The sequence below is a fragment of the Trachemys scripta genome, chromosome 7 (genome assembly GCF_013100865.1).
Source record: "Trachemys scripta elegans isolate TJP31775 chromosome 7, CAS_Tse_1.0, whole genome shotgun sequence".
Taxonomy (NCBI): Eukaryota; Metazoa; Chordata; order Testudines; family Emydidae; genus Trachemys; species Trachemys scripta.
The window spans coordinates 86,424,712-86,436,848 of NC_048304.1; the positions used below are offsets into that span (position 1 = coordinate 86,424,712).

Sequence of the window (12,137 nt, forward strand, 5' to 3'; positions counted from 1 at the left end):
CAGCAGGCATCTTCTGTTTGTGGTGCACCCACAATTTGTGTCTTGCAACCACTTTGCCCATCTCCCAAGGCAAATACCCCCTCCCCCCTCCCTGTTTGTTATATTTTAGAAGAAAACTAAGAAATTAGATTAGGTGCATGAACACTCTAGAGATAGTCATGCCTTTTTTTAAACTATAATTATACCTTTCAAGCCTCCTAAAGCCCCCTAATATCTTAGCACTAATTCTCTTCTGTGACTGTGCTTTGTATATCAGAAGTAGCCTGTGTACCATGTGATGTGGCTGCTGTCTGTGTAAGTGCTCTTTAATTGCGGGGGTCAGAATTTACTTAGGAAAAAAATGAGGAATCATTCCTAAGCAGATTTTGTAGAGAAACTGGATCAATTGTGCTACACACCTTTGAGTCAAGCCCTTGCCAATTGAACAGCAGGGGAAACTCACTGTATGTAACCTACACCCACATCTAGTCATTATGAATTATACTGCATCTCACAAAGGAAAAGGTTTTGAAGAGTTGCCTGAACAATGAAGTCCATTTAGAATTCTCTGATGTCTTAAGCTATTAAAATAATAACACACACACATAACCTTGTTTTTGAACCCTCAAACACTCCCTTCTTCAAAATAGCCCCCTTGGCATAAGTTAGTTTGGAAGATGCAAGGCATTCACATTGATAATCAACTGCAATTCAAGCTAATGGGTGCATCTGATGAAGGCAGTCTGTAGTCCTACAAGAAATGCTCTATAACCGCCTTTATGATTTAATCCATTCACACTTGCATCTAACATCCATGAATCATAATTAAATTACAGCAGCTGAGTTCATTTCCACCTCTCCCCCTACACTTTGAGGGATAATCACAGACAATTAATCCCAAATCTCTGCAAATATTACAAGTGTTCAGTGTTGTGGGGACAAGCAGGTTTCACTTTCCTATCTAGTTCAACATGGACAAGTTCAACGCATGTTAGGTCAAAAGATCAACAGGGCCAGATAAAATCTGAATGCCCCATATATCCTGACAGTCCTTCAAAATGCCTCTGCAGAGCCTGAAATAACTTTATCGATTATTGTTCTGCGGCCTAATGAATCCTGGACCAAGCGGACACAAAACAGATGTCCGAGCATGCCCCTGTATAATGTTGTTGATGATCCTCTATTCATAGTTAATAACCTGGCACACATTTGCTTCCTTCCTCTCTGGATGGCTTCTAAAGAGTCTGGGCCAAGTAATTCAGGTCACTGGCAAGCTGCTTAATTAATCCTAGACCAAGCAACTACAGCCCATATCGAAAGCTGTGCTTCAAGGATGCCACTTATTTGCTATGTGCAGAACACCTCTGTCTATACTACGCCACAACGTGGACTACAGGGGTGTATATTGCACAAATATTGTAACAGTGATATAGCTTAAAGTGGTCTATACCATAACCCTGTTCACTGATGCTAAGTATCCCATAACACCTTGCATTTGCTGAAGTAAGCATTTGGCACAAGCAGATAGGAAACATGTTCCAATAAAGATACATTCATTCTATGTCTTAGTACAAGCTAGGAAAGTACCTTCATGGATCAGTACTTGAAATGCTAGTATCCAAAACAAAGATAAGGAGAAAACAGAACAACAAGTTAGAGAAGTGGAACAAACTGATGGGTTGGATTTTAGTGACATGTAAAGAAGTGTGTAACGTGTAAAATCATATGAATAATACCAGCAGAAATGTGTGGCTTGGGGAACCCACCTTTTTTGTAAGGTGAATGTAACATTGCTCTTCAAAAACTGGAATCATATAGAACCTTTTTCTTGTACCATATTAATAAACAGGACTCACATTGGTTATTTAGTCTCTTGAGGGTATATCATAACGAAATGATGAACCAAGGTGTAGTCAAGCAACTGACTATTAAATTTGTCAACCATGCCACAGACATGAGCATAGAGAGCTCCCTGTCTGGCATGAGTGACAGGACTATGATATTCTGACTTTTATAGTAAAGGCAAAAGTCCTGTGTATAAAACAAATGGAATTCATAGATTCTAGGACTGGAAGGGACCTCGAGAGGTCATCGAGTCCAGTCCCCTGCCCTCATGGCAGGACCAAATACTGTCTAGACCATCCCTGATAGACATTTATCTAACCTACTCTTAAATATCTCCAGAGATGGAGATTCCACAACCTCCCTAGGCAATTTATTCCAGTGTTTAACCACCCTGACAGTTAGGAGCTTTTTTCTAATCAGGGCTGGCTCTGGCTTTTTTGCACCCCTATAGTCCCCACTTTGGCACAGCGTAGTCAAGCACTAAAATTTTGTGAAGTCCATCAAAGGTGCTGTATATATGAGGACAGATAAAATAACCACTAGAGAAAATATGTAAATTTAAATCCCCTGGCTCATTTCGCAATACACTTTCCTACATATATGCTTACATAAGCCAGGTCAGCAGGTAATGGGAAGGTTGGAACTGTCCTTTAGAAATGCTTAATTATTGCAAGTGGAGCGTGCAAAAAATTACAGGCAGCAGCATGCAAAGATGGTAAATCCTGCTTTCTGCACAGGCTTAGTCTTAATTTTGAAGTGTATCTTAATAGAGCCAGTCACCTTAGAAAGACAGGGCCATTTCAGGCACTCTTCTGCATAGGCTATTTAGAAAAGGGGGGGGGGGAAAGCAGCAACAGAATGAAATTTTAAAGTGATGATGAGAAAAAGTGGCCCCTAGAGTATTTCTATGTAATTGCTTTTTATGCAAAGTCCTTTTCCAGGCAGCAATGCCAATGGTGACAGAGATTCAAATCACCTGTCTTATTACTGGAGAAGTGGTCAAAAAAATGAAAAATTGTGGTCATCGTACAGCTGTAGCTGTTCAATATTATGATTTTGGACTGCTGTGAAGAGAGATCAGATTAATCCCTTTTATCTGCCAAGCAATCCTCAAGGTCAAAGAGGAAATTTTGAAGGCAACACTTAGCTAAAGTCTATTGCTGTTTTTATTTGGTTGCAAGTACAAACCTTGAATATTATACACAAAATGACAATTACAGACTAGCCCTCCATACCCAAACCCTATCCCACTAAACCTCAACCCCTGCATCTGAGCCCCCCTGCACGCAGACCCTCTGCCTCCAGACCCCCATCCCTGCACCCAGACCACCACCCACTGAGCTCCCTCCACTCAAACCCCCACCCTCATGCCCCACATCCAGACCCCCCGCCACTGAGACCCCCACACCCAGACCCCTCCACTGAGCCCCAACTACCTTCACCTGGAAGCCCCTGCAGAGTCCCCTTGCCCCTGCACCTGGAACCCCCCCCAACAAACCTCTGTGCATCCAGATCCCCCCACACCTAGAGCCCCCATTGAGCTGCCTGCACCCAGATTGTTCCACACAGAATCCTCTCACCCCACACCTGGATGCCCCCACACTGAGCCCCTCCACACTTGGATCCTGCCTGGTTGAGCCTACCTGCTCACACCTGGTGCGCCTGGCGCAGAGCCCCACGGTGTTTCTGGGGCAGGCCCAGGCCTTGTGCTGCGTCAGGGTTGGGTGCAGACTCACTGCTGAGTCCGTGTCCTGGGGGGGGGGGGGGAGGAAAGGGGGTTGCAGGGTGATATCCCACCTTCATGCACCCAATGGCCTGTGCTCCCCACTGCCATGCTGGAGCATCTGCATTTATTTATTCACAAGTAAATCTTGCAGAATTTTAAAATATTGTGCCCAGAATTTTTTATTTTTTGGCGCAGAAAGCCCTCAGAAATAATATATACACAAAAAACAGAGGCATCTGTAAGCTTTTCAGACCATGGACTGTATCTTCATATGTTTGTACAATGCCTAGATACTGTAGGGCTCCGATCCTGCCTGCAGCCTCTGGGTGCGAGTAAGTTGGATTATTGTAGTCAGCATTTCTATGGCCAACAGGGTGACTATAGCAAAACCTCCTTAGATCAGCAGACAGGGAAATCATGTCTTCTTTCAACACTGTAAACCAATGACACTGCCTCGTAACCATTCAGAACACAACTTGGACTACGTGATAATAATTGCTTTGGTTGAGCTGTCCTAAAGTCTTATGCAATCAATTTGGAAACAGCAGCAACTACCAATGCCAAGATATTGATTATGTATTTTGCAATAATTTGTCTATGCCTCTACGCAATTGCTGTTTCCTGAGTATTTATACAATATTCAGAAAAATCAAGTGATTAAGGTATGGGAATTCAGATCCAATGAACAAGTATTACCGTGGCTTTGAATCACAATTCTGATAAACACTTTAACAGCATTATTCTGTAATGATTAAAACACAGTACAGGGAGTCAGGAGATGAGAGTTCTATGCCTGGCTCTAATCTTTAAATGATGTGACCTTGGAACAGTCACTTATCTTTGCATCTCAGGCTTTAGCCATCTGCAATGCTTACCTGTCATATAAAGTTGTTGTGAGATATAGTTCATTAATGTATGGAAAGCTTTTTAAAAATAGTTTGGGTGAACTTATTTCCCAGATAATTTGCATTTCAGTTTTATGCAAGTCTTCTATAAAACTGTCAGCGTACACATTTTAAAAAGTTACTTTGGGAAGGATATATATTTTAATTGCTATAATTTAACCTTTGTGCAAGATCTTTAATTTCTGAGATCAAATGAGATCTACATTTGCTGTAATAGCAGTATATAATTTAAGTCAAGTTCTTCAGGAATATGTATTTCCAAGTATTTAAACTCTGTCTAAGCCTTTTAAATTTAAAGAGTTCTCTAAATATGCCTGACCAAAGTTAGCTATTCCTATTAGCAATATTTCTGATATACTGCAATAGTTTTTCATACCTCTATTTGCACACTTATGCAGAGGGAATTCAGATACTCTATATTTGGGGTCCACAGTAGCACCTGCCAGTATGCCTGGTCCCAGATACTGCTTGGTGAAAGTCAATGCTAATAAGAGGCTGCACATGTGGACTGAATGAAGTCGGTATAAGAGCTGTGCTCTAATAAGGAACTGCATAAATAGGGTTGGGGAGGTCAAATAGACTAGATTTAAGCTCTATTTTCTGACAAGACTACATGGAGAGTGCAGATACTTTGGATTTAGAGGCTTTCAGATATAGCCAAGAGTGGCTTGGCTAGTGAAGCTTTAAGGGTTTCACTGATAGAGGACTAGCTGCTGTTTAACCAGGGCCGGCTCCAGGCACCAGCACAGAAAGCAGGTGCTTGGGGCGTCCAAAAGTCTTTTTTGGTCTGCCGAATTGCCGTCGAATGAAGTGGTGCGGTAGAGTTGCTGCTGAAGTGCTGCCAATTGCGGCTTTATTTATTTATTTATTTTCCCTTTCTTTGCTGCTTGTGGCGGCAAAAAAGCTGGAGCTGGCCCTGTGTTTAACATCTGTTTTTTTGATAGGGACAGTTTGACTCTAAGGTAGGTTTAAGGAGGCAAATATGCAAATTTTGGATACTACACAAGCCCAAGTTTGCTGACCTTCAGAGCATACAAGGAAGGCCTGCCTCTTTTCTCAGTCTTCTTGCCTGCAAAGAGTGATTGTGGGGTCAGTATATTTAAGGAGGGAATATCATTTTGGTCTTTTGTATTTTTCAATATTATGATGGCGCCATCAGTTTTTGCCTAATTTAAAAACTTTTCCTGTCCTTTGTGGTTATAAAGAAAACCTTCTGAATTTGACAGGATGCAGTGCAGTCTCTGCACACACACAAAATTAATAGCTCCGAGAGCGATGAACTAGCTCATTCTTCTAAAGGGTGTGTTATCTCTGAAGCTTCCTGGACAATAAATTAAATATCAACACTACTACATTACTCTGGGAGTGCTGATGGAGTTCAGCAGATGAATTCACTAGTGAGGTATGCTTTAGATACGCAATCTATCAGTATTTCTGTGATCACTGGAAGTCCATCTTTGTGAATATTTCATGTTTTGAATAAATACTCAAGCCATACAAATTAATTATGATCCATTAATACAGGCATTACTCTGTAGACCAGCTAGCCAATGGCAACAATCCTGACAGAACCTGAGAGTGTTGCCATCAGGATAAATTAAGCTGGGACAAGACAACTGACTACTCACTCAGTGATAGCGAAAGCCTTCAGGGATATGACAGCACTGAAGAGGCAGTGGATACAGAATGGTTTTTGTTTTTTGTTGTATGAATGATAATATTTTAAACAGCTGATTGAGGAAAAATCTAATATTCTTTTGGTCATGGACTGAGCTATAGCATTCCAAATTTCTAAGAGGATCACAGAGTAAGTGTGGGACATGCATGCGATGTGATCTGAGGGGCTGTTTGCGAATTTACTGTACAATAAGGTACTGTCTCAAGTGAAATATTTTTGCTCTTGCAAAATTTTAAAAATCGGGTTATCAGGGATGTAAGGACAAGATTTTTCTGGCCACTTAAGGCTTGAGAACTGCTGCTCTAGAACCTGGCTAATGGGGGCGGGAAATCTTGGCACACTCAGGGGGGCAGGGAGCAGGGCTCTGACACCCCCAGATACTTAATGCCCCCCCATATCCTAGCTCACATGAGGGCAGGGACAGACTCCTCTAGAAGGGCAGTGGGTCCCAAATCCCAGCAAACACACACCAAGTAGGGAGAGAGTAAGGAGTGGGGTTGTGGATGGAATAATGGGGCAAAGATGCTAACATAACCCAGTCACAGTCCAACATTAAACAACGTTAAATAAGCTTTGGGGTTTGGTTAACCGAGACCAAAGCCTACTTAGTACCATGGCAAACACATGATTAAAAAAAAGCTTGTAGTAAAGATACAGAAAAGAAGGAACAACAATTAAAGCATTTGAAATGTGAAGTATTAAGTAAGGCTTTCATTTTAACATCCCTTGTTCCCTTTCCCTTTAGCTGGACTGCTGGAGAGAGAGTGTTTAGGAGGAAATCCCCCTTGTTTAACTATCTCTGGGATGGTATCAAAGATGGTAACTGTCGTTTTGGGGAAAAGAGAAGAAATTAGCTAGATGAGCTGGAGTTGCTGCTATTGATGTTAAAACACAAACTGTCCTTTTAGGGAAAAGAAAAGAAATTGAGATGAGCTAGAGCTGTTGCTGCTGCTAAAATCCAATCCCATTTCATCCCAGGTGCTGTTTGGGATTCAGATGGAGCCAGTAGAGGTGGCCATGTTATCAGGGTCCCTGTCTCTGGCCTGGCCTGGTCAGGCATCTTTTAGGATTAGAACGAAGAAGGTCTGGGGTCCCAGAAGATAGTGGAGGTGGCAGCCACAATGGTGAATTTTGCTTCAGCCTCCGTCTCCTCTCTGTTCTTCTTTCTCTCCATCAGTTCATTTTTTTAAGGATCCAAAAAGGGAATGATGAGTGAAATAGCTCATCCACTCACTATCTGATTACACCTCTACCCCGATATAATGCTGTCCTCAGGAGCTAAAAAATCTTACCGCGTTATATCGAACTTGCTTTGATCCTCCGGAGCGCACAGCCCTGCCCCCCGCGGAGCGCTGCTTTACCGCGTTATATCCAAATTCATGTTATATCGGGTCGCGTTATATCGGGGTAGAGGTGGTCTAATATCTGACACACAAACCAATTTTGGTTCATTAATTTCCAGTTCACGTCTTCTGTTTTTATTAAGCACCATTTCAGCATAGTACTTGAATTATATGGTGTTATGTTATGTTTCCACTAATTTAGTCTCACTGTCTGGTTCTCTTGCACCTGTTTAACATTCTTTATTGAAAATAACTTGACCTACTTTCCATGGTAAATTCTTAAGCAAGCAAAAGTTACAGACCAATTGTCATAATAGGTCTCTGACCTCCCATATCCTGGCACACACTAAGAAGGGGAGAATGTGGGACTGACAGGCAACCCCTCTGCCCTTGTTCTTCCCTGTCCTCCTGCCACTTACCTACATGTCCCCTTTCCAATGTCCCTCCCTTCTCACTGTCCCTACCACCCATCCCCATTTATCCCTCTCTCCCCATAATTCCCCCTCGCCTTGATTCATTCTGAAATCGCTCACCTCTGTTCTCCCCATTCCTCCCCCTAAAATGCCCCTTTGTATCAGCAAGAATTCACGTCCCTTTTAAAAACAAAAAAAAGTTTGTTTACATTCCTCCAAACCCTCCCCCTAACCGCTAAATAGATTTTAGCAATATGCCTCTCAGCTTTTTCCAAACTTCCGCTCAAGGTAGGACTTGAACTGTCACTGGGAAGGGGAGTGGCCTTTAGAGCCTGAACTCCAACCTGAGCCACAATATTTACACTGTTATTTTCAGTGCCAGGGCATGAGCCCAAGTCTCTGACCTGGGGTTTGATATGCTCTGCTGTGGATTTTAAAACGCAATATAGACTTCTCCTGTGAGGCTTCCAACCTAGACCCTGCTCCACTCCTGAGCTCATTTGTTAGGTACAATTTCTGTATATGATTTTTGCTTATTTGTGATTTAAGAATTTGTTGCCATTGAATTTCTGGCAGCATAACAGTTATTTCTAGAAAATACAAGCTCGACTGAATAAATTCATGCATTATTCCATGGTTCATTAAAATACGTATCCTACCATTCTTTTTAAAACCAGGGTCTAGCTTAAATTAAGGGTGAAAAACATCAGTGAAGCAGGAACCTGCTGTGTCTATTTTATGCTACTAATTTTTCCCCTTTCAGTTTATAAGACTTCTAGAATCATAAAAATGGGTCAGTCTGCTGCAGCAGAATAGGAACCATTTATTTAGCATAAAAGGATTATGGTCACTTTTAACATTTTAATTTTAATAGTCAAAATAATCCCATTCTTTTGGCAGTCAGATGAATGACTTTTCTGTGGTATATTAATAGAGATATAAGCATCTTTATGAGAATTCAGCTACTAGAAAAGGTGGAACAAGTGTATCATTTACTCTGTGTGGACTTGGTGCTCTGGCTAGGAGAACACATTTATATGCTAGGAACCATGTAATGTGCAGATCATTTGAGCATAAATAACTCATTAACACACTATCCAGTACTAACTCTCTCAAATTTCAGGCCACCTGCAATCCTCAGTGCAAAGAAGGAAAGATGAATTCCCTTTCCATTGCCAAAGCCTCATCCAACTTCTGAGTGCCAACGCCCTCTCCACTTCCGCCGCTCCAACCTCTCTACATACCTTTCTAGATCAAACTTCAACAATACTTTATCCAGCTGCCAAAACGTCCAGCTTTCCCCAAAGGTCTACATTAACTATTAATATTAAAACCTCTGCTACTATAAATATTTAGGGTACATAAACATTTGTAGGTTAATACCAACATAAACAACACTGCAATGATTGCTTTAGTCATATTCATATTTAATCTACCACAGTCCTCCAGATTTTAATTTACCTGAACCTGTGGCAGAATTTCCAGTTTGCTGTATCACGGTGCAGCAGAAACAGAGTTCTTTGGCCTGTATAGCTTATACCAGTTCTCAGAATGATATTAGCTATACTGGCAAAAGGAATTTTTTGTCAATATAACTGTCCACACTGGAGCTTTTGCCAGCATAGACGTGTCTGTTAAGGGTGTGATTCTCTCTCACTCCTAGCCAACATAGCTATGCCAGCAAAACTTTTAAGTGTAGACCAGGCGAGTATGGGGCATGCTACTTTCCAACCAGGGGATTTCCAGGAGGTATGTTGCAGAATCAACTCTCTAACTGACCTCCTTTCTAACCTCTATCGAGCTATACCTATACTACAGTTTGTGACACTACTGCAAGTCATGTGAACTGTCAGTTAACTTGAGTTGGCTAAAATTTGTGCTAATCTAGACACTCCACAAATATTAGTTCCAAGACACAAACGTTTGTGGTTTACCCTAAGCAGAGTCCTAGATGGGGCACTGTCCAAATATAGGATTTCTCTGGACCATTATCAGATCAGAAGTACTTGTGGCACCTTAGAGACTAACAGATTTATTAGAGCATAAGCTTTCGTGGACTACAGCCCACTTCTTCGGATGCATAGCATAGCTGTAGTCCACGAAAGCTTATGCTCTAATAAATCTGTTAGTCTCTAAGGTGCCACAAGTACTCCTGTTCTTCTTTTTGCGGATATAGACTAACACGGCTGCTACTCTGAAACCTATCAGATCAGAGTAGGTTGGTGGGTAACTAAAAGTTTTACTTGAAGTTAGTCTGTATTTCAGTAACTGCACATTGCTATTTTACACACAATGTTCCAGTTAAAAGATCTTTCACTATGCTCATTCTCTTTATTTTTTTAATTCCAAGAAGATGTTTCCACTTGTTGGGTCCCATTTGACTTAAAACACCTAAAATACATGATCTCAACTACAAACTAAGGCTGATCTCAGTTAACAAGAGCATCTAAGAGCAGAGATGCAAGTTGAATTAGAGCATGTAATAGTCTTAAAATCTTTCAGTATAAGCCCCCATTCACACCTTAATGCTCCCAGAACAGTAATGGCTCAAAGTTATAACTTACTGGTAAAAAGTTTCACCTTTTAGCTGATTAAATAATCTATAGCTTTTATATACAGAATGGGAGTTTTCATTAGGATTTGAAAACTTTAAATTAGTTTGTGACGTGATATGTTCCCAGTCTTACCAATGAGTTTTACAAAAATTACTAATCTGAAAAAACCTTCAGACTCAAAACAAGTATGCAACTGTAACAGATTAAAAAAAGTCATCTTTTTATGGGCAATACAGAAACAATGAACTTCAGTTTTACAGTGCAAATTTTCAGATCATTTGGTGGATTAGTTAAGCATCGTAGGAAGGTGAAAAAAGAAGGGGATGGTTATGCATGTTTAACAGATTACATTGTTATAATGGTTCTCAGCTAAGTACTGCATTATTCATCTGCTATTGCTGGCTCATTCTGGAAAGCGTTTTCCATGTGATGATGGTGGGATACAAGGTAGACATTATTTGATTAGGAATTATACCACTGTGTGCCCTCTCTTATAGATAGTTTACACAAGAAGGACTGGGTCTTATACTTGGTCACAAGTAAAAGTATGTTCTATCTGGACTTTAAAAAAAAAAAAAAAAAAAAAAAAAAAAAAGGCATTTGAAGAGAATCTGCACTGAAGTTATTTTAATTCTCTGACTCAGTTTTGAGGGATTCAGAAGTAGAAGGCAAAAGTCAGCATTGGGTCAAGGGAGAAGAAACTAGATTTTCACATATATTTATGAAAATTCAGAGATCTATCCCAAACTGAAATTGAATGGTCAAGTTTCTTCCCTTCAATATGATGAACCCTGCGGGGCTCCTTTCCAATGCTCACCAATAGCTCCCTCCTTGTCTTGGATGTCGGAGAAGAAATAATAAGTATTGTAAGAGTGCATAGCAGCTCAGAGCCCAATGCAGAGTCCTTGCCGAGCACAGCTTATGATCTTTGTGGTTCAGATATTAAGGTTTCCAAAAATTGCCAGGGGAGCGTTATTTCTTCTTTTCCTCTCTCCACTTGTGGCTGCTAAGGGGGGCTGCTTCTCATGTTTCATTCTGCCCCAGACCAATAAGAGCAAGATGATCTCTTGACTAAATCTGTAATGAGGACTTCATAAGAGCAGGAAATGACTTTAATACCAAAAGGTTGAGAATCACTGATACTACAGTGATCTTGGTTCTTCTGTTCCCATTGGAATGAGACTGCACATCCCTACTTTCAGCAACAATTTTCCTATCTGCTGTAAAATATACAAAAAGATAGAGCATCCCATGTCCCAGCATCATGGCTAAAAATCCTATCAAAGTGACCCCCCAAAGACTCCAAGTCCATCCCTGTTGCAGGTCTGGAGGATAAAAAGCTACTCACCCCAAACTTTGATTTCTGATTACTAAAAGTAGCATTTAACAAATTGATAAGATTTGTATAACGAAGCCTAAAAAGTTGAAAGCAACCATTTGCTGAATGCACTGAATCACGAGATAAATTACGTAGAATACTATAAAAAGAAGAACAGGAGTACTTGTGGCACCTTGGAGACTAACAAATTTATTAGAGCATAAGCTTTCGTGGACTACAGCCCACTTCTTCGGATGCATATAGAATGGAACATATAATGAGGAGATATATATACACACATACAGAGAGCATAAACAGGTGGGAGTTGTCTTACCAACTCTGAGAGGCCAATTAATTAAGAGAAAAAAAACTTTT

The 12,137-nt window shown here is 40.8% G+C and overlaps 1 protein-coding gene across 1 annotated transcript in view; it reads right to left on the reverse strand.

The window, feature by feature from the left end:
* Positions 1–12,137, reverse strand: part of MICU1 (mitochondrial calcium uptake 1) — a 180,353-nt gene that overhangs the window by 17,692 nt on the left and 150,524 nt on the right. The window contains exon 9 of the mRNA XM_034776856.1: positions 10,577–10,637. Coding sequence (XP_034632747.1) covers positions 10,577–10,637 — 61 coding nt within the window. The remainder of the gene's footprint in view (positions 1–10,576; positions 10,638–12,137) is intronic.